The 23,669-nt window shown below is 34.2% G+C and overlaps 1 protein-coding gene across 3 annotated transcripts in view; it reads right to left on the bottom strand.

Annotated features, from left to right (window-relative positions):
• Window positions 1–3,933: 3,933 nt before the first annotated feature.
• Window positions 3,934–23,669, bottom strand: part of LOC132716321 (uncharacterized) — a 32,064-nt gene continuing 12,328 nt past the window's right edge. The window contains exons 6-15 of one of the 3 annotated variants that reach the window (XM_060699567.1): window positions 23,172–23,321; window positions 20,245–20,397; window positions 18,317–18,355; window positions 17,281–17,360; window positions 14,030–14,156; window positions 13,159–13,269; window positions 12,531–12,683; window positions 7,280–7,406; window positions 6,084–6,158; window positions 3,934–4,201 (exon numbers count right to left, since the gene is read on the bottom strand). In XM_060699567.1, coding sequence (XP_060555550.1) covers window positions 4,070–4,201; window positions 6,084–6,158; window positions 7,280–7,406; window positions 12,531–12,683; window positions 13,159–13,269; window positions 14,030–14,156; window positions 17,281–17,360; window positions 18,317–18,355; window positions 20,245–20,397; window positions 23,172–23,321 — 1,147 coding nt within the window. In that variant the 3' untranslated portion in view covers window positions 3,934–4,069. Of the gene's footprint in view, window positions 4,202–6,083; window positions 6,159–7,279; window positions 7,407–12,530; window positions 12,684–13,158; window positions 13,270–14,029; window positions 14,157–17,280; window positions 17,361–18,316; window positions 18,356–20,244; window positions 20,398–22,156; window positions 22,259–23,171; window positions 23,322–23,669 lie in introns of all 3 variants that reach the window. The other 2 variants (XM_060699569.1, XM_060699568.1) reach the window with 2 other exon arrangements.

The following is a 23,669-nucleotide window of genomic DNA, read 5'->3' as shown; positions in this document are numbered from 1 at the left end:
TTGGACCCATTAGAACATGTTTCATGCTAAATATCTTAGCTCTAGCTCTTTGGGTTCTTTAAAAGAAGATTTTTTTAAGTTTTTACTATATGCATATAGGGAAAATCAATGACCCCCGGGGTGGGGCCAATTTTGACCCAGTGCTTTTATTTGAACAAACTTGGGTAGACACCTATTAGAACATGTCTGATGCTCAATATCTTAGCCATAGCTCTTTGAGTTCTTTAAAAGAAGATTTTTTAAGTTTTTACTATATGCATATAGGGAAAACCAATGACCCCCCGGGGCGGGGCTAATTTTGACCCCAGTGCTTTTATTTGAACAAACTTGGTAGACACCCATTAGAACATGTTTCATGCTAAATATCTTAGCTCTAGCTCTTTGGGTTCTTTAAAAGAAATTTTTTTAAGTTTTTAATATATGCATATAGGGAAAATCAATGACCCCCCCGGGGCGGGGCCAATTTTGACCCAAGGGCTTTTATTTGAACAAACTTGGTAGACATTCACTAGAAGATGTTTCATGCCAAATATCTAAGCTCTAGCTCTTATGGTTTTTTAAAAGAAGATATTTAAAGTTTTTTTCTTTCGGTTGCCATGGCAACCAGAGTTCTGCATGGAATTAAATTCTTTGAACAATTTTTAAAGGTGACCACCAAAGGAACATTCCTGTGAAGTTTCGATGAAATTGGCTCAGCGGTTTATGAGGAGATGTCATTTAAAGTAAAAGTTAACGGACGGACGACGGACGGACGGAAGCCGGACGAAAAGCGAACACAAAAGCTCACCCTGTCACTTTGTGACAGGTGAGCTAAAAACAGGAGCACAAACTGCCTATGCATTTCTCCCTGGCCATTGCAATTTTCCAAGCTGTCAACTGTTTACTTTTTTAGTTTCAAGTGAACCATTTGTATGGATTTTTGGAGTTCTGCACTGGATCAAGATATTATAATGAAAAAAAGTATTTAAAAGAAAAGAAAAAAAGGGAAATAATTCAAAAATGGAAACAGATAAAGTTACGGTTTTTACTCACAGTCATACCATAAATGCCATCTACCAGTATTTTTATGTTTCAAGTCAACCACTTTTATAATGTTAGACATACACTTCAGTTTCATGAAAACATTTATGAACCCCCTACACCCTAATGAAAAACACACATGATAATTGCAACAATGTTGAAAATAATACATACATTTTTTTTAATGACAAAAAATATTGAACACAACCATGTAAATATTTATTGTAAATGTAACAAGAGCTGTCATAGGAGACAGCACGCTAGAGTTATTAAATGCCGGAAAAGGTAAAGAAAGACAAAACTTTGAGAAAAAAAAAAATGTTATAATATAAAAATATATCTATATCAATATCAAGAACACAATGGCCAACATTTCAGCACCCAGCACATAACATTATGAGAGTAAAAACAATTAACATCAACAGAAATTTCTATGCTGTAATGAAAAATACAACAATCTGAAGTCTAAAATAAATCCTTTCAGTAAAAAGACATAAAAAGTACATAATATTTTTTTTTTAGGCAAAGTTTTAAGTAAAAAGCAGAGATAACTCTTAACATAAGAAATATTACACAGTAATGCCCCTTGTCAAACATGATGTTAGTGGTGAAAATATGAACAATATCTTTAAAGTGACATTATGCCCATCAAAAGGTATATAGTGAGTGAACGGGTGAAGATCAAAATATGTTTTCATTTTGCCATAATCCCTTTTAATTTAACAATTAAGTTCGCATAAACAATAAACAACACACAGATCCGAATGAAGTTTCTGTCAATGTCCGTTTGAATTTACGTATAACTGCTAAGTTTATAAAAAGAGTGGGGCAGTCTTTTTAAATTTTAGGCAGATTTATAATTTTATCCTAAACATTTTCCAATATCAACTAATGGTCAATCACCATTTTATCAGTCAATCTTTTGAAATATATGTCAATTCAGCTCAACTTGACAATGAAAAAATGAGCATAATGTCCCTTTAACCTTTTCCCTTATATAAGCGTGTTTCGACGGCTTTTTGCCCCCCCCCCCCCTTTTTGAGGCCTCAAACAGTGAAAAAATGTCCTATTTAGACCCCAAACACTGTTTTTCGTTTGAGAAATGTTGTTTAAAAAAGTGACCATTTTTTGCGGCGCCGTCCCCCATCCAAATAATACATCAGGGGGTTGCCAGAAGGGGGATGTGCCCCCTTCTGTTTGGGGGGTTTGAAGGGGGGCGGAGTCCCCCTCATTGCCAAGAAAATTTTGGACTTGTGAGAGGCTTAAAATGACCCCAGGTTGATCATAAGGTAACGTGTAACCAACGCTGAAAAGCCTTTGACTCTATCTCAATCCCTTGAGAAGTTGCAGCACTTTGAAGTAAATTTTGATGGAAAAAATCGAGGCAAAAAAGTGATTTTTGGCAATTTTGAGATGTCCCCTCGTTGCCATGGTAACAGGAAATTTAACACTGAGCATGTCGTTACAAAGGCAATGGTCCAGTCAACCTTTGTGCCAAGTTTGATTAGTATTGAAGCATTTTTCATAGTTTCATAGCAGTTTGAACTTGTAAGAGGAGGCTTTTCAGTGAAAATGGCCATTTTCACAATATGCTCATGGGGGAAAGGGTTAAGGTACATTATTGTCATTCAAGCGTAAATGGTGAGAGCACAAGTATAAGTCAAAATAACTACATTTTGCCATAATTATGTTCAATTTTATATTTTCATATGCAAAAATAATAATCCAGGTGACCCACGGACATTTCCATATATAGTTGACATTTCCATAAATATCGTTAGGAATGTGTTGGTTACGTTTTTTTTTAAAAAAAGAATGGGACAGATAATTTAGTTATTTATTATGTTTTGTCAATCACATTTTTCATATCAATTATTTGTTATCACCATTAATATATTCAATCTCTTGAAATATACCTTCTAATCAAACTCAACTTGACAGTGAAAAAATGAGCATGTCACTTAAAATCTTCAGTAGATAATATAGAAAATACAATGTAAATAAAAAATATATATTTAAAAATAAAAACAATTTTCAAACAAATTCTCAAATAATTTAAAATAAGTCTAGAAATACAGGTGCTAGAATTACAGAACAGAACATAATCTTTATTGAAGAAGCACAGATTACAAGGTTACAACTTGCGAAACATATGTCAATCCTTTAAGGGGTGGGTGTCAGCATTTCAAGTTTCTTGTGGTGAAAGTGGATATAATCAACTTACTTATTTCATAGATGAATATAAGATTTTAACAACAGTACAATAGAAACTAAATGTATATACTTGGGCATGTCTTTACAAATTTTGACAATTTAAGCAATTTATTACATATGATGCATGTGTGACACAAAGCAAGTTCAAGGGAAGATTACTCTGGAAATTGTTACAGTTATGAACCTTGCCACATATGATGTTGGATATATATGCAACATATATTTGAAGTTTGAGGTAGATAGCTTAAGAAATATAGAAGTTCAAGTAAAACATATTTTATACTGTACAAAACATATTAACCAAAAATGCCATTTCAATTCAATAGTGAGGAGGAAAGCTCTCCATATGAGCCGCGTCATGACAAAACCAACATAATGGGTTTGCGACCAGCATGGATCCAGACCAGCCTGCTCATCCGCGCAGTCTGATCAGGATCCATGCTGTTCGCTTACAAAATCTATAACAAGTATAGAAACCGATAGTGAACAGCATGGATCCTGATCAGACTGCGCGGATGCGCAGGCTGGTCTGGATCCATGCTGGTCGCAAACCCATTATGTTGGTTTTGTCATGACACGGCTCATATAGTTTATATTATCAAGGTATAAAAAACAACATACAGACAAACTGCCTAATGTTTCATCCTGGGCAGTAAGTAAACAATATATTCAGGCAAAATATGTCAGAAAATCATATAATAAATATTCAAAACTTTAATTTTTTTAACAACAATAGATAGTGATGATATACATGAATATATTTATCCTAGAAGGAAGCTAAAATTAGAAATATCATAATATTAAAGTGTACGTGTGTTTAACAGTCTTTTGTAGGTTAGTCAGGGTCCGTAAACGGAGACTCGGGCCTGCTAAAGATATCAGTGGTGACCACGTTTGGTATCTTCCTGTGATTCAACCACTCGTTTAACTGTGTGTCCTGTCCAAGCATGATGTTTTCAAATATAAACTGAAATGAACATTTTTTTTGCTGTTTTATTAGTTATGTTGTTATAAAGGTTATATGAAAACAAGAACGTGTTTGTTAAACACAAATGCCCCCGGCTCAGATTCTTGTCAGTAGCAATACTTCAAAAAAAGTTTACCCATTCACTCAGTTATGGACAGAAAAATCGCCAAAAAATTGTAAACACAAGTTTTATAACTTGACAAAGTCATGGCATTTTGTAATTGTGAAAAATATAAGTTGCCAAGTCATTGCTCTGACTTGTGAAGTTGAAAAATATTTAACTTCATGCAAGTTATCTTCCTACCAAATATGAAATACAACTGTCAATAAATAAAAGCTGTATGGGCAAAAGTGTAAAAATCTATTTTTAGCACAAGTGACCTTGACCCACTGATCCCTACCCAAATCAAAAGGATGAATACAATGCAAGTTATCTTCCTACCAAATATAAAATATATCTGTCACTTAATATAGGCTGTATGAGCAAATGTGTAAAAATCTATTTTAGCACTGGTGACCTTGACCCAACTGACCACTAACTCCATCAAAGTTTATGTTTCTATCAATTATAAATAATATCTGTCTATAGAATAAGGTCAATACACCTGTAAAAATGTAAAAATCTATTTTTAACACTGGTGACCTTGACATTGGTAACATTGACCTTGACCCAAATGACCCCATACTACACCCAAAGAAGGAGGTGTTTGTATTAAACTAAGACATCAACTAAAAAATAAAGGCTGTATGAGCAAAAAGGTTTATATTTGTTTTTTAAACCAGTGACCTTGACCTTGACCCTAGAGACCGCTTACTCCAAAAAAATTATGAATTATGAGTTATGAATCTTGCCCAGATCATGTACTTTGTATTGATTAGTAAGTGTGTAAACTTAGAAGCCATTGGTACAGGTAGAACTTAAGAAAAATCCAACTTGCCGTTCTAGGTTAACCTCGTACGGACATACGGACGGACGGTTCAATTACTATATGCCCGGGGGCATAAAAACTATTATATAGACTATTTTATCTACTATTGTTTATCATTTATCATAGACATTGTTTTATCTATGTTTATCATAGACATTGTTTTATCTATGTTTATCATAAGCATTATTTCATCTATGCCTATCAAAGACAAAATTGTTTTATCTAAGTTTACCTATGTTTATCATACAAGATGGATTATCTATGTTTATCATAGACATTAATTTATCTATGTTTATCATAGACATTGACTTATCTATGTTTATTATAGACATTGATTTATCTAAGTTTATCATAGACATTGGTTTATCTACGTGTATCATAGACATTGGTTTATCTATGTTTATCATAGAAATTGGTTTAACAATGTTTATCATAGACATTGGTTTATCTATGTTTATCATAGACATTGGTTTATCTATGTTTATCATAGACATTGTTTTATCTATGTTTATCATAGACATTGTTTTAACTATGTTTATTATACACAATGGTTTATCTGTGTTTATCATAGACATTTTTTTTATCTATGTTTATTGTTTAATAACTAGTATTATCTACCTTCATTATAGGTCTTGTTCTTTTTCTTTTTACCATAGACCCTTCTTTTTTATTGCTTATCAACAACTTGTTTTACTATGTTTATCATAGACAATGTTTCATCTATTTTTGTAATAAACATTGTTTTGTCTATGTTTATCATCATTAGTCCCTTAACCTGTTGGTTTCCTTAACTAGACTTGTGCAATGTCCAGTTTTGGAACTGTTACTTCATTTTTAACTTCATGGCAAATCATAGTCAAGCAATATGTTTTTTAAATGTAACCTCTTTCCAAACATAAGTTTTTAAATCAGAACGTTTATTCACATACAAGTAACATAGTAAAATAGTTTACCTTTAGTGCTTTCTGCATATAAATTTGACAGATATCATATGCTGGTAGAGACATCACCAAAAGACATAGCTTTGCCTAAAACACATTTATAATATCTATAAAACATAAATCCCCTATCACAAATCAGAATGTCCTCAGAAAGATGGAAAGGGACGAAAAGTTGCAATTGCCCTTTCACAAAATCTGAATGCATTTCATAAATGCAAACACCAACAATGATATAATGAAATGATAAAACATGGGTTTTAAATTGAGACTGTCTCGTAATCATATCAAAAGTAAATGTGAACACATTTTTGACAATAGAACAAATGCCCCTTTAGTTCCATTTACATGTAGTACAATTTGAAATTTTAAGAATTGACAAGTCACCTTCATTACCTGGAAAGCTACATAACATATCATATTTTTATATTATCATTTGTCAAGTTATAATAATTAGGTTTAAAAAATAAATATATATACATTAATTATTATTCAACAGAATGTTTATCATTATCAATTTTCTTTCCTGAGGGAAAAAATTGCAATACAGGGCCAGCCTTAAAAATATGAGCCGTGTCATGACAAAACCAACATAGTGCGTTTGCAACCAGCATGGATCCAGACCAGCCTGCACATCCGCGCAGTCTGATCAGAATCCATGCTGTTCGCTATCAGTTTCTCTACTTGTAATAGAGTTGGTAAGCGAACAGCATGGAGCCTGATCAGACTGCGCAGATGCGCAGGCTGGTCTGGATCCATGCTGGTCGCAAATGCATTATGTTGGTTTTGTCGTGACGCAGCTCATATTATTGTTTCTGTTTCAGTTTAACTGAGGTCTTAGAGTTCTTGGACATTGCACTTCCTCTCACTGGTCTATATCACTGTGTGATTACTATCTGCAATTCCTTCAATACCTTTCAAGTTATTCTCGAGACAAGAGCATGATTGACCGACAGAGGGATATGGTGGAGACTAGATGCTCTCACTTTGGGGAGCATAAAAAATTCATTACACTAGAATAAGGGCGCACCCTTTCAGTTTTTCTCTATTTTATTTCCATTCATTACAGCTATCTTTTTGAGGGACAGAATCTTTTTGAGGGACAGAGTCAATTTTGTGACTGCTTCCCCCCTTAGATTTTATTTGAGAAGTCCTAGGTTTAACTCTAATTTAACTTTAATGATACACAAAATATTAGCTTGTAAGTTTACCTTCGAATACGACAAAGTTTTATTGTCCATGTGAGAGTATATTTGGAGTTTGGTGAGCATGTCAGCGATCTCTGGCTGCGGGTACGATGACATCATACCCATAGTCTGCTCCTTCAATTCCTCGTACCTGTCAAATAAACGTGATAAGTAGCTATAAATAGCTCGCCACTCTGGTGACAATGATGTCACAATAAATAAGTTAAAAATAACTTAAATACCCATATATCAGGCCAATGCATGAGCACAAAAAAAAAGATGTCAAGGGGTCCCTGTGGTGTAGTAATAAGCATAGTGGATCCACAATCTAGAGACCTGTGGTTTGCCCCTTGCCAATTTTTCATGAGACTTTTTAACATTATAATTATACTAGTATATACCATACTTACATGATAACTTATTGTCCTCTGTTATATACAAAACAAAGAAATCAAGAATTAGGACATAACTCTACCATAAATGGAAAAAAACAACATTATGATGTCAATTATTTGACATATACTTTTGCTGTTTTGTTGATCATAAGTAGCAATGACAGTGTATAAAGATCATATGACGACTTTCCATCATTAAAGGAGCTACATCCAGGGGTCAAAACACCTATAAACATAACATTTAAACTTCTTACATTGATGAAGTGTAGCATTGAAAAATGGAAAAAAAGGCAAAGACTAATAGAGAGATATACTCGGAATGAAATTGGATTATCAATATGTGCAATTTTCAGCAAGATTTCAGTGAAATCCTTTGTAACGTTTTTCTCTTTCAGGTCATTTTGTGCAATAACAAGAGCGATCAGTAATCACATGTGTCGCCTCATGATGGCCAATTTCATGTTTGGACAAGTTTTGTGACAGACGGACGTCCGGCCGAAATGGAATAAGGGGCCATTTCTTTTGTTATTTTCTATTGTTTAATAGAGGGCCAATGGCCCCTTACTCTATTGTTACGGAATGAACTCTATTGTTCTCTTTTGTTCTGGTTACAGTTAGATGGCCCCCTATCCCTATTCGGTAGTGCGGACGGACAGTCTTACGGACAGTGCACAACTAGACTTGGTACTGATCATTTCTGTAAAGTTTGGATAAAATTGCACCAGTAGTTTATGAGGAGTAGTCCGGACAAGCTTTTGCGTATCTGGCAACACACAGAAAAACTAGAAATGTGTCCATAGGACACGGATGCCCCCACATGCCACTGTTGTGTCAATCTTATGACTCTAGGTCAAATATTTTTTTTGGACTACATGTGCCACAAGTTGAAAACTAAAATTCAACAAAGGGCCATAATTCTGTTAAATTTGGTCGCAGCAAAAATTCCTTCCTTTACTACCATCTACACATTAAGGTTGTTAATCCCTGGAAGTTTAAGCAAAATCTGCCATCCGGTTTAAGAGGAGTTGCGTTCACAAAATTTCTACATAGTATATAATGAAAAAATCAACAAAGGGCCATAATTCTGTAAAATTTGGTCGCAGCAAAAATTCTTTCCTTTACTGCCATCTACTCATTAAGGTTGTTCATCCCTGTAAGTTTAAGCAAAATCTGCCATCAGGTTTAAGAGGAGTTGCGTTCACAAAATTTCTACATAGTATATAGTGAAAAAATCAACAAAGGGCCATAATTCTGTTAAATTTGGTCGCAGCAAAAATTCCTTCCTTTACTACCATCTACACATTAAGGTTGTTCATCCCTGTAAGTTTAAGCAAAATCTGCCATCGGGTTTAAGAGGAGTTGCGTTCACAAAATTTCTACATAGTATCTAGTGAAAAAAAAACAAAGGGCCATAATTCTGTTAAATTTGGTCGCAGCAAAAATTCCTTCCTTTACTACCATCTACTCATTAAGGATGTTCATCTCTGTAAGTTTAAGCAAAATCTGCTATCCGGTTTAAGAGGAGTTGCGTTCACAAAATTTCTGCATAGTATCTAGTGAAAAAATCAACAAAGGGCCATAATTCTGTTAAATTTGGTCGCAGCAAAAATTCCTTCCTTTACTACCATCTACACATTAAGGTTGTTCATCCCTGTAAGTTTAAGCAAAATCTGCCATCCGGTTTAAGAGGAGTTGTGTTCACAAGATTTCGGGACGTACGGACGGACTGATGGACGGACTGACTGACGGACGGACAAGTGCAACGCTATATGCTCCCACATTGTGGGGGCATAAAAACACCTTTTTATCAAAGGGCCATAACTCAGCCAAAAATCATTCAACCGGAAAACCCGTGCAATATGCTCAAGGACTTGAGCTACAGATCAATCCTGTAAAGTTTCATTGAAATTGCATTAGTGGTATAAGAGAAGTAGTCCGGACAAACTTTAAAAATAAAAATTATTAAAGGGCTATAACTCAAACAAAAATCATTGAACCGGAAAATGCTGACAATATGCACAACTAGACTTGGTACTGATCATTCCTGTAAAGTTTGGATGAAATTGCACCTGTAGTTTATGAGGAGTAGTCCGGACAAGCTTTTGTGTATCTGGCAACACACAGAAAAAGAAACCTTTTTATCAAAGGGCCATAACTCGGCCAAAAATCATTCAACCAGAAAACCCTTGCAATATGCACAAGGACTTGAGCTACAGATCAATCCTGTAAAGTTTCATTGAAATTGCATTAGTGGTATAAGAGAAGTAGTCCGGACAAACTTTAAAATTAAAAATTATTAAAGGGCCATAACTCTGACAAAAATCATTGAACCGGAAAATGCTGACAATATGCACAACTAGACTTGGTACTGATCATTCCGGTAAAGTTTGGATGAAATTGCACCAGTAGTTTATGAGGAGTAGTCCAGACAAGTTTTGTGACGGACGGACGGACAGACAGACAGACAGACAGACGGAGAAGTGATCCCTATATGTCGCCACTACTCCGTAGAGGCGGCACAAAAATGATTAATCTGGAAAGAAGGGGTGAGGGGATGATCTGATCATTTTCACACACATTATTGGTCCAGGTTTTTCATCGAATGGTACACAAATCCTTCTTGTCAATAAACCTCAGTGGAGTTCCTTTAATGGTGCAGAAATATGCAAGAGACAACTGAATAGAACCAGTGTTCAATCTAGAGTGCGCCATTGACCCCCTGAAAAGACCGCCGGCGCAAAACAAATTCAACTGTGGGCCCGACGGGCGCACTCATAGAAAATGCCCTAAATGACATTAGAATGCTTTCTTAAACCTGATTAAGTACATAAAAAGTTTCTTGTGAATAATATTAATAAATACTGAATTCAAAACTGAAGTTTGTATAGAAAAACAAGAGCATGTTGGTAAGATAGTTACCGCACTTGGTAACCCTTTTAAAACCTTGATCGCTACGCTCTCTCGGCCCGGGTCTGTAAATACTATGTAGACTTGTTCTTCGTACCGTAACTATTTCTTACTTTTGAGTCACAGTTTTTATAAACAAAACAAATCGTCACAGATAATCCAATACGTGCGTTTAGTTATAGTTTTTTCACGGTCAAAACAAATAAATATGTAATACCTTTCCGAAGGAAAAAAAAACTATATATTTGTGAAAAGTGCGAGTTAATTATAGAGAAGTGTGCATAAATTATTACGAACACACCTTCATCCAATTAAAAAAGTCTTAAAGATGGAGCTAATCAAACACGATTGGCTAGGGAGTGTCTGACAATTGATTAGATTAACTTTGATTGGTCTTTGGCTGGTCGGCACTAAAACATTGTGCATATCATTAATCAATACAGACATCTTAAGCGTGACGTAAGAACTGCTGCCCTGACAAAAGATCAAAGGTACCGGTTTGTAAATATACATTGTCTTAGCACCTGTTGACACTTTGTTTTTCGCTTGGATATATTGAGAAGGGTAAATGTTTTTAAGGACTTTTGTAAGTTTATATTCTTCATCAACAAAGCTAATTGCGAAATATGATTTTCCTTTATATATTGGGCGCTGATTAAAAAAACTGAACATTATTATCAAATATCCCTGGTAACATTAAAAAGGTAAAATAAGATTCATATGTTTCTTTGAACATTATGTCATCGTTTCTTTACCAATCAGTTCTTAAAATTGAGCCTGTATCAACGCTAACAGAACTCTCAAAAAAGGTCAAAATAATGTCATTTTTTTAGTTGAGTTGATTGTTTTGGTATTTTGCATACGTTTTTGGTCTATATATGGTACGTGAACAAGTAACTTAAAAGATACAATACCTTATTTGAATTTGATGTTCATTTTAAGTGTGGGCCCCCTTTTTTCTCAAATGACCCCCTTTTGAAAAGTTTATGGGCCTGAAGGGCCCCCTGGGAATTTGTTCTAGATTGAACATTGTAGAACCACCAGTCTTCTGTAAGCTAGCTAGAGAGCTTCCACACATAAAAGAATCCAAAGTCCTTTTAAGGATTTGTACCTGTAGTGGTGCTGGAGGAATATGATTGAATGATTAAAAGCTATGGAAATATTTGCTTATAAATACATTTGTATTCAAATGACTGCACTCTGATAAATCTTTCTGATAAAACTATCTGAGGTCGTAGCAATTTGCTAATTGAAATGAACATGTAGAGAGCTCTGATCTAATCAAAATGGATTGATAATAACATGATAAACAAGTCACTGGTATAACACGCAACCCAAAATAGACCCCCCCCAAGTCATTCCAATTCACTCTAAAATTCCATATTTTTAGGATTTGATATCTAAAAGGCATATCATGTATTTTTTAATTCTTTAAAAATGTCAAACATGTCTTTAATAATGTTTTGATAATGCATGCAAGATGTTTAACAACTGAAGAAATAGCACTGAACATGTAGTAATGTGTCATAAAGGTAGCAAAATGTAAACAAAGTACATCTGTAGTATTTTGACTTCCATACAAAAAAAAAAAAAAAAAATCTAATTCGCCATAATTATACCAATTGCCATCAATTGCTAACAAATTCATCAAAAGATATATCATATTTTGACAAAAGAGTATTTTTTGGAAACTGTAACAAGATACCAAAACTAAAAAAAGTTTTTGAGAAAAAAAATAAAATAATTGATAGCATTTCTGAGGCATAATGGGCCTTTAAAACATAGCATCGCTATTGCATGATCTACAGAAGATAAATGGTATTTTTATTAATCAAAATGTTGACACTTTTTTGTCTATGTCAAATGAGGGTGTACAGGTATGTGTGTATGTGCAGGCGTGTGTGCAGGCGTGTGCGTATGTGGACAAGGGGTTTGGGGCTTTAAGGAGGTAGAAGACAATGGAAAATACTTACCATTTTGACGGCTGCACATCAAAATTCTCCAGGTGGAATAGTTTCACATTTCCCTTCTTATCGTCTAGTTTAAGTATTTCTTTCTCAAACAAGGGACTGCACTCCTCTTGGTTAAGTGCAAGTAACTTAAGTCGGAAAGTTGCCAAACGTTCTCTGAAGAAGTCAAATCAAACACAAACATATATTCAACTTTTGCACAAAAAACAAGGTGGAAATTTTCAAAAAATAACACAAATTTCAGTATTTCACCCTTAATATCTTAAATGAACTTGTCTATATTTCAATAAGGACAAAACCATTTATTATTTTTAGGGAAATGTCAAAGATTAAGATGTCACAACAGTGTTGGAGCATTACCTCTAGAGATCTCAGAAATTATTATTACAAAGTAGTAAAATATTGCTTTTTCCGCTGATTCTTACATTTTTCATTCATTGTAATATATATCTTGATGTTAAATGATGAATAAAACATCTCAAAGTGCATTTTGGTGGGTGAAAAGGCGAGTTTCCAGCATTTAAAATTCAAGCGCCTTGTCTGATGTCAGATATCTGATAATACAGTATTAAGTGTGGTGCCCAAACACCCTTTTTTTTTACTGTTAAGGATATATTATTTCTTAAAGTACCTGACAATTTTCTCCAATTGTGCCTCGTTTTCCTTTTGTACAGATCTTTTCACCTTGTTTAAATTCCGTTTACATCTCTGAACTGTTGTCTCTGGATTGGGCATACTTTGACTGCGAGAAAAGAATATAAGAATGTTACACCGGCTGCCAGTACAGATCAGAATATCTAGTTTGAGGCTAACTGTATAAGGCGGTAATAAGCCTCTTTAGAGTTACCACTTAAGAATGTTACAGCAGCTGCCAGTACAGACCAGAATATCTAGCTCGAGGGTAACTGTATTATAAAGGTGGTAACAAGGCTATGCAGAGTTACCGCTTAACATTTACCTTAGGAGATAGATATTCCTGTCTGTGACTACTGCCAATGTTTGATTCTTTTTATTGCATATTACATATTCAATGTTATATCATACTCTTAATTCAGAAAAAAAAGTTATGAAAGCTAATATTTTCCTTTTAGCGTTTTTTCTCATACTATTAGAAGCATATGAATCTACAACTTCATTCATAGTGGTGAAATGATTTCATTTCTAAGCACACAATTTATTCATAAAAGGCACGCAGGAATGATGTGAATTAAAGCATGTAAATTAAGTCTTACACTGCAGGTGTAAGACGAGTTTATCTACATTTTTTCAGGCATTGTTTCAGGTACAAACTGGCACGAGTAGAACAACTGACATTCCATAAGCTGGCTGGGTAGCTTCCTCACATGAACGAATCTAAAATCAAAAGTCCAAATTCAAAACAACTGTTAAGTGGCAAGGAGCAAGTGATTTGAACTCACTAATTTAAGATTCATCGCCCCTTACTTGTAACTGAATCAATGATATACAGTGATAAAATGTTGCAAGAAATATCTTTGTCTTACGTGACATCTTGGTAAACTGTGGATTTCTCCTGTGCAACTTGCAGCCATATTGGAAGTTTTTTCACCTTTTCTGTTGGCTGTGTTGCAGATCCTGGCCGTGGCTGAGTGTAAGTACTCTCTCTATCACCTGAAATAAAAACAGCTCGCCTGGTGGCCTAAAAGAAGTTAACAAATGGAAATAATTCTGTAAACATTCATACTTAAGTTGTCTTTCTTAGTCAGTGAGCTTGCTTTGTGGCCTTAAAGAACTAGGGGAAAATTTAGTAAACATTCATGCTTAAGTTGTCTTTCTTAGTCAGTGAGCTTGCCTGGTGGCCTAAAAGGAGTTCACAAAGGGAAATAATCCTGTAAACATTCATGCTTGAGTTGTCTTTCTTAGTAAGTGAGCTTGCCTGGTGGCTTAAAAGGACTTCACACAGGGGAATAATCCTGTAAACATTCATGCTTGAGTTGTCTTTCTTAGTAAGTGAGCTTGCCTGGTGACCTAAAAGGACTTCACAAAGGGAAATAATTCTGTAAACATTCATATTAAGTTGTCTTTCTTAGTCAGTGAGCTTGCCAATTGGCCAAATAGGAGTTCTTAAGGGGGAATAATTCTGTAAACATTCATCCTTGAGTTGTCTTTCTTATATAGTCAGTGACTTTACCAAAATAACCTTTAAAATATGTGAAGGTAGCTTATAACAAGAGCTGTCAGTAGGACAGCATACTCCACTATTTTCAGTGCTTGATAGTAAAACAAGAGCTGTCGGTAGGACAGCACGCTCGACTATTCTAAGTGCTTGATAGTAAAAGAGCCTTGATAATGTTAAATTTTTTAAGTTCACAAAAGGGCTAATTTTTTTATAAATTCATGTTATAGGCCTTAGAGAGAGTCTAATTATACAGTATTGGCTTGACTTTTTGGAAGGTAATGTCACAAGGGTGTTTTATTGAGTATAATAATACTAATTACCTATGAATACATAAATTTGACAGAAAAGGTACAAAGGCTTCTTGTTATTAAGATGTTTAATTGAGTAAATCACTGCTTTATTACCATGAATGCATAAAATTGTCCCAAAAATGGCACAAACCCTTCAGTAGTTATGGAAATACCAGCTTACAAGCAAAACTTTACCATGAATTTCTAAGTTGAAAAAGGGGAGAAAAATCAGCCTAAATGCAAGATAGAATTATGGATCTTTGTCAGTGACCTACAATTATGACCCTAAATGCATATGTGAAGTTTTAAATAAATATCTTTAATAGTTATTGAGATATGTAAAACTTGCATGTAAACATTAACCAAGAGACTAAGTAGAAAAGGGGATATGAATCAGCCTTAATGCAAGATAGAGTTATGGAACTTGGTCAGTGACATGCAATTATGACCCTCCAATTATGACCCTTAGTGCATGTATAAAGTTTCAAGTAAATATCTTTGAAGACCTTTAACCTTTAATTAAAATTTCTAAGTAAGTTCAAAGGGGCAAATAATTCTGCAAATATTGCAGGCAGAGTTATGCAATTTTGCAAACTGATGAACATTGTTACTATAAAAAAGTATTTTAAATTTCAATTGAATATCTCAAGCAATAATTGAGATATTTGACTTTACAAAAAAACTTTAACCAAAATTTCTAAGTTACAAATGGGCATAATTCTGTCAGTATTGTAGGCAGAGTTATCCAACTTGTCAATCTGATGTACCTTGTTACTATAAATAAGTATTGTAAGTTTCAATTGAATATTTCAAGCAATAATTGAGATATTTGACTTTACAAAAAACTTTAACCAAAATTTCTAAGTTAAAAAGGGGCATAATTCTGCCAAAATTGTAGGCAAAGTTATCCAACTTGTTAATCTGATGTACCTTGTTACTATAAATAAGTATTGTAAGTTTCAATTGAATATCTCAAGCAATAATTGAGATATTTGACTTTACAAAAAACTTTAACCAAAATTTCTAAGTTAAAAAGGGCATAATTCTGTCAATATTGTTAAAAGAGTTATCCAACTTGTCAATCTGATGTACCTTGTTACTATAAATAAGTATTGTAAGTTTCAATTGAATATCTCAAGTAATAATTGAGATATTTGACTTTACAAAAAACTTTAACCAACGCAGACGCAGACGCGGACGCTGGCGCCGACGCCAACGCCGGGGCGACTACAATAGCTCTCATATTCTTCGAATAGTCGAGCTAAAAAACAAGTGCCTGGATAATATAAGAATTAACGAAGAGGAAGATTTCATTCAAAATACAAATATTATGTACATGAAATAGTTACGAGTCTTGGATATTGACCAAAGAATTCTAAGTTTACAAGGGGTCTTATTTCAATTAAATCTATGCTAGATATGATTCTGTACTCATTTTCTCAGTTAGAACATAACCCATCTAAATGAAGCGATTTCGATTCAAAATTACAAAAAAAAATGTTGTTTTTGAATTTTTTTTCTTATGTGACACACATTAGGAAGAAATTGATCTATCGGTACTTTAAGGCCTTTGATATACAAAGTAGTTTTTGTTTTAATTCCAAAATCATGAAAGCACAAAACATGTTAAGTTAATTTGTTGGGATCTTCCCGATTCTTTGAAGTTTCTTATTCATCAATAAAATGGCTTTTTTGTTTCCAGAGTCACCAATAAATACACTGGTTAGGTATCCAGGGTACTATCTTAACTGTCGAGCAATGAAATTTTATCCAATAGATAGCTGGCCGCTGGTTTAGGATTTAACTAGTGGAAAAGCTGCTGTCCTTTGGTTAATTTTAACTAATGTTTTGAACAACCGGGTGAAGACGTCTTTCTCCACTGGATAATCACCATATGACCACTTTCTGAGAGGCTGAAAATGCCACAATTAACCACAAAAAAAAATTTTTTTAAGGGCACATTATGCCTCAGAAAGCCATATTTATAAAATTATTTATAAATGTCAAACATGTGTTCAATTATGTTTTTATAATTGATTTAGGGTATGTCAGATGTTCCACAGCTGAAGAAAGTATAGCTGATTGTGCAGTGTGTTGTTAATGTAGCAAAATGTAAACAATGTAGTATTTTGACTACCATAACAAATACGTATTCACTGTAATTATACCAATTGCCAACAAAGCAAAGGGAGCAAAGATATTTCATCTTTATGGCAAATTAGTTCTTTTTTTGAAACAGTAACAAGATACCAAAAATAAAAAGTTTTTGAGAAATAAAAATTATAGTCTAGCATTTCTGAGGCATAATGGGCCTTTAAAGTTATACCTTTTTCAGATTTGTCTGACACTGTGCCTTTCTCATGAATGTTGTCTATAGGTCCATGCTGGGGAACTATACTAGCCCGTCTGAAACATACGCACACACACATACATAGTAAATGCATTATTATGACATTCACAGGCATTAAGGTTAACAAAGTTGAGTTGCATAGTAACAAACAACAAATTTCGAAAACCAGTTCATGTTTTAAAGATGAACTGCAAAAAAAAAGGAAAAAAAAAAGATTAATTACAAAAAAACAACAACAAAAAACACAAACAATTTATAATGTTACACATAGAACTTATTTTACTATGTATATAATTATGAAAAAACCATGTTATCCCAACCTATTTATGAGTTGACATTTTATATGTGAAAGTTTTCCATGTGCAAAGTTTTTTCATGGTTCGTATAGAATAAATTGAGTACAATTTACCATAAAATATTAAATAAGTTGAAGTCCTTTGATTATTTTGACACCTTCGATCTTGAGACATTTTTCACACCTTTCCTGCCCAAAATATGATTGGTGATTAACTTGTGTAACAGGTGTTAATTACATAGCTGTATGTTTTAACAGCCTTTGTATGCATTAAATGTGTGATAAAATGCTCTTATTGTAATAATTCAAATTTAAAAATAATAAGTACAAAGGAGTTTTGTCTGAGATCTTCTGTGACCTAATGTCACCTGATAATCACACCGCATATATTAACTATAATTAAGCTGGCATTGTTATCGCCCCTTCCTTTTGTTACGCCTTTTACTACTTGATTCTACACATCGGACGAGGACCTGATTTTTTTTCATTAAAATTCAGCTGATTCACAAGTCAAGTGTCGCAGTTTTTACACAAGTCACTTTAACTTCGACATACCGAAGTTCTACTTTGTAAATAAAGTTTGTCTTACTGTCTTACAGTTAACTAGAATGTATTTTTAGCATATTCAAAGTCCTTATGAGAAGAAAATGGCGAAACACACTTACTTACATACATACATGCACACGGACAGAAAGAAAGACATATATACAAACAAACCTTTTCTCTCTCTCAGTCACAACCGCATCCTCCACTTTCCTTTAAACAGAACAGAAATTTCAAGATGAACTTTTATCACAAGAATCACACTCTTTCCTGTCTCTTATAATTTCGTTACTCTCTTTTTTGTTTGCAACTGAATACTGAGCACTTACTTTGATATAAATTTTTTTTTCGGAAAATGTTTACTAAAGTCCCTTTTCACATAATCATTTTTTTAGTTTGTTTGGTTGGGTTATACGCCAATTTTAACATGTTTTTTGGTCATACATCTGCCATCTATTTACATAACTGGCTTTCCTGGATAACTAACCAGTAATTACCAATATATCTACTGGTGACCCACTGCTAATCTCACATGATTTCTGAATTCAGCGGTGAGCAATAAATGACCATTAGACTCAATTTCTGAGATTTTGTTTGTTAGGGTTTTACGTCACACCAACACAGTATAGGTCATATGGCGACGTTCCAGCTTTACTGGTGGAGGAAGACCTCAGGTGCCCTTCTGTGCATTATTTCAGGCTCCAACGGACACCTGAGTAGAACCATCGACGTTCCGTAAGCTAGCTGGATAGCTTGCTCACATGAAAGAATCGAAAGTCCCTGTTGGGATTCCAACCCACAGCGGTGACGGGCAAACAGTTTGAAGTCAACGACCTTCACCAGTCGGCCTTGGATGCCCCTCTATTTCTGCCAGAGAGGAATTTCTCCCTGCTAGGGGATCAAACCAGAGACCTCTGGATTACAAATACTATTGTTAGCCAAACAGGTAGAACGTGGATCAACATAAAACAAGCAAGGACAGAGTTTTGCACGTATCATTATAAGATATACTGTAAATCCGGTATTTTTCGCGATGTTTTAATTTTCGCAATTATTCGCGAATCGGCTGCGTCACGAATTCATGATGCCGCGTAAATTTTATAACATAACATACATTATAAAAATTAAATCTGATGACAATTATTTTCGAATTGCGATTAAGTTTGATAATGAATACAATAACTGATTACAAAATGTGTGCAATATTTTTTTACATCATTTACATCATAATCAATGATTTTTCCAATTCCGTTTTGTTCAAATACAAGGGGCTTACATTATTTTCCGACAATATCTATAAATTTTGCCCTTTACAGACACATGTGAACACATATTGTTTAGATAACAATAGATTTACGGTAAAACAGTGATCAGTGGACAATTTTCGTACTGTGGATTAAGTATTATAAACAAGTATATTACACCTTCTTACAAACATTTAATGTTTTATCAAACACGCTATTTGTAAACAATAACCAAACTTGACAAGTGATTGGAAAAACCGTCGATCATAAGTCAACATGTATGTAGGTATATTTTGTATATAAAATAAATAAATAAATAAAAACTGTCTCTTATTTACACCATTAACATTTACCGAGAATATGAGCGGCACAGTATGGAAATTAACGTAAACCTACCCTGTTTTATTGCGGAAATCAAATTCAAACAATCGCGAATATAAATTATGACCCTGTTATCGCGAATTCATGAATACGCGAAATAATCTGGGGATGGGGTTTTCGCGAAATAAAGATCACGCGAATATAAAGTGATTTACAGTAGCATATTGATGGCTATAACTCAGCAACATAAATACAGTTAACACAGTACTGTTTGTTAGATAAACTATATTTGAGTTTCTCAAAAACCACCAGAAGGATAGAACAATTTAACTATCCATTGCGTTGTTAGATTTAAAAGGAGATTTTTATATTTCCTCTCTGAAAATAAAAATATACAACTACAATGAATATCATAAATTAAAAAACCATCTGTCACCTCCAGTTAGCCGATCCCCCCCCCCACCCCCATGCCCTGCCCTTCCCAGTTTCTCTCTAGCTCACTGAAAATTAATTTTTTGTCATACCAGAGACACTTACCTGTACCAGCGCATAAACTTTGTGATGACCCCCATCTGGAAACCAATGTTGCCCGATCCCGGTTTTTCCTTGTAAGGTTCCGGCTGCACATTCAACAGATCTTCCCAAGTTTCGAGGGCAGGCCGTTCCGTTGTTCCAACGTTCTTTGACTTCCTGTTACGAGTGAAATACATGTATATTTATTTATCTCTACAGTTGAATTCTATGTCCTTTTTGAAGAAAATGAATAAATATGAAATGTAATTCATGTTCAAAAGTTAAGATTTTTTCAACCACTGATAAATAAAAAAACTACATAAATGAAAAAATATTATTATTATAAATATGATTAATCTTTTCGGATAGTCATTAGATAAATTGTATCTTTTTTTTTTTTTATCAAAAATAGCATATCTGATTTCAAAATAACTTTGTATAACATATCATGGGGTCGTGAAACTTATCTGCATGAGGTACTTTTGGTGGTGGTTTTGTTGGTAGTTTTCACTCCAGATCACAGCAGTAAGACACATTGAATTTACCAGCCACCTTATCATTTCTGGGCAGGCTGTCATGCAGTTTACCAGTACTAGTTACCTTCACTTTTGCAAATAAATGATAACTTTTGTACATGCCAGAGGGGAGGTACAGTGCAGGAAGTTAAAGGTAATTTTAACATATTCTGAAAGATTTTCATATTGTTAACCTTGTTTGTGAAAAAACATATTTTTTCTCTGCATAGTTTAGGACATTTGAGCCGCGCCATGACAAAACTAACATAATGGGTTTGCGACCAGCATGGATCCAGACCAGCCTCCGCATTCGCGCAGTCTGATCAGGATCCATGCTGTTCGCTAATACAAACCCTATTACAAGTAGAGAAACTGATAGTGAACAGCATGGATCCTGATCAGACTGTCCGGATGCACAGGCTGGTCTGGATCCATGCTGGTCGCAAACCCATTATGTTGGTTTTGTCATGACGCAGCTCATTTAAAAACATTTTTGTCATACTATTCTATTTAAAAAATGTGTATTTGTTCAATGCAAAACTAGTATAATAATCTGCATTATTACTTGGCAAATTCTATTTGAAGAAAATCTATAAATAAAATTGTGGGCATTCAATACTTTTCTTATATCAAATAAATTAGAATCATTGAAAATATTACATATTAAATAATTTAGTTTATTATAAACTTCCAAGCATTTTCACCATGTGATTTTCCATTATAAATTATTATTATGATATTATAATATTAATTTAGCCTCATTTTTGTTTGTTCGTCAAAAAAAATCCAAGCATTTCATTTATACATTTTTCTTAAGTAACATAAAGGGAGAAAATTCAAAACTTCAAAAGCAATTTAGAATTATGGTTCCTGGACACTGCACTTACTTTCACTGGTCACTTAAGTTCTAATGAAAATCTGTATCTTGCACTATCCTCCAAAATGTAAAATGACTAAAACTCTACTGGAAGACTTGCCCATATGGGCAACCGGTGGCGAGTATAAATAAACGCAAGTACACACACATACAGTGTCCGAGTGGTTAAGGTCGCTGACTTGAGATCACAGGTCCCTCACCGCTGTAGGTCGATCCTCACTCTGGTCGAAATCTTTCGTGTGAGGAAGTCATCCAGCTGGCTTACAGAAGGTCGGTGGTTCTACCCAGGTGCCCGCTCGTGCCTGAAATAATGCCCGGAGGTGCACCTGGGGTCTTCATCCACCAATAAAAGCTGGGAAAAAAAATCGGCAAAAATATCTCGGCGGGACGCTCTAGGATGGCCCGACTTGAGTGTACGGTCGCCCATATGGGCTTTCCGGCAGCAACCTTAAATAAACGCATTACAAAAAAAACTAAACATACAATGACTTTCAAATCTAGCTGTCTGGGGGTCATATATAAACCTAGAGAATAAAGTATTTACCTTCTTGATTTGTTTCCATTCATGGTTACCTTCTTAGCAAATGATCGAAATGTTAAGGGTGTTGATTTTTCCCCAATGGATCTCTTTTTCTGGGACATAGGTCTAACAAAAAAACAACAGAACTAACATAACATAACAGCAAAAAATAGGGATACAGTGTAAATTGGCACTCAGGTATGTGATTTAATTGTTTCATTTTCATTTTCAATTCTTAAAATTTTAACTTCCATTTTAAACTATCCCTGATAAAAAATTGAACATTGATTTACAATGATGCAGAAGTGTAATAAAGCCATTTAATAAAAAAACAATATTAAACTAGACTAAGTGTATTTTGATGAAATTATATTCGTGTAGATTCAAAGAACTCATTGAATAAAACAATATTATGCTCGCCAGAGGCTTGCATTATATGATTTTATTCAACAAGTTCAATAAATTTAGTATTAAACCTTTCCTCTATTTATCACAAATATTTTTAGGAATTATTACAATTTTTTATTTACATGTAGTTAAATTTCTTTCCTCTATCAAAGGGAATTGATGTTTTTTTCTTAAGTGACCCTTCAATATGTACCAACTTTGGACATTGAATAATCATTCATTAAATCAGAAATGTAACAATTTAAATCATACAAGTTAGCATGTCTCCTTACACTGTATAAAACATATCCTACTGACATAACATAATAAAACAACAAATGCATTAAAAATATGACCATCCCTAAAATACTGACAAACAATGTTTGTTCCCCATTTTGTACACTGTCATCTTTAGCATTATAGAAACATAGTCCTCAGGGCTCTCATTAGATTACAAAAAATATGGAAGCCCATCTAAAACACCTGTTTTAATGCCCAGTTTTTTAAGAATAGTCAAAAATTAACAATAAATAAACAAATAGATTCAAAGACATAGACATTACCTAGCACATAGTATGGTAAATTTATGTCTTTTTTTTTTCCCTAACAGATATAAACTATTTTTCCACTTCAACATGAACATGTAAGATACCTTCTCCCAAACACACTTTTAGTAACATTATCAAAAGTGTTTGCACGCTTGGCTGTATTAAATATAGACAGACGACCTGCTGTATGTGATCCGTCCCCATGGTCACCCTCTACATGCAGCGCAGAGGCTGGAGTACCTCTCCCACGTGATCTATGGTTTATACAGTCATATACTATTAAATACATGCATGAATGATAATTATATATAAGCCGCGTCACGACAAAACCAACATAGTGCGTTTGCGACCAGCATGGATCCAGACCAGCCTGTGCATCCGCGCAGTCTGATCAGGATCCATGCTGTTCGCTTACCAACCCTTTAACAAGTAGGAAAAATAAAAGCGAAAAAATTAACAGCATGGATCCTGATCAGACTGCGCGGATGCGCAGGCTGATCTAGATCCATGCTGGTCGCAAACGCAACATGTTGGTTTTGTCGTGACGCGGCTCATATAAGTATTCTCCTTATAAGGAGGAAGGTATTCCTATATGAAACCCA

Source organism: Ruditapes philippinarum, unplaced genomic scaffold (assembly GCF_026571515.1).
Source record: "Ruditapes philippinarum isolate M1 unplaced genomic scaffold, ASM2657151v2 ctg8759_1_1_1_1, whole genome shotgun sequence".
Classification (NCBI taxonomy): Eukaryota; Metazoa; Mollusca; class Bivalvia; order Venerida; family Veneridae; genus Ruditapes; species Ruditapes philippinarum.
This window is presented reverse-complemented; position numbering and strand designations above follow the sequence as displayed.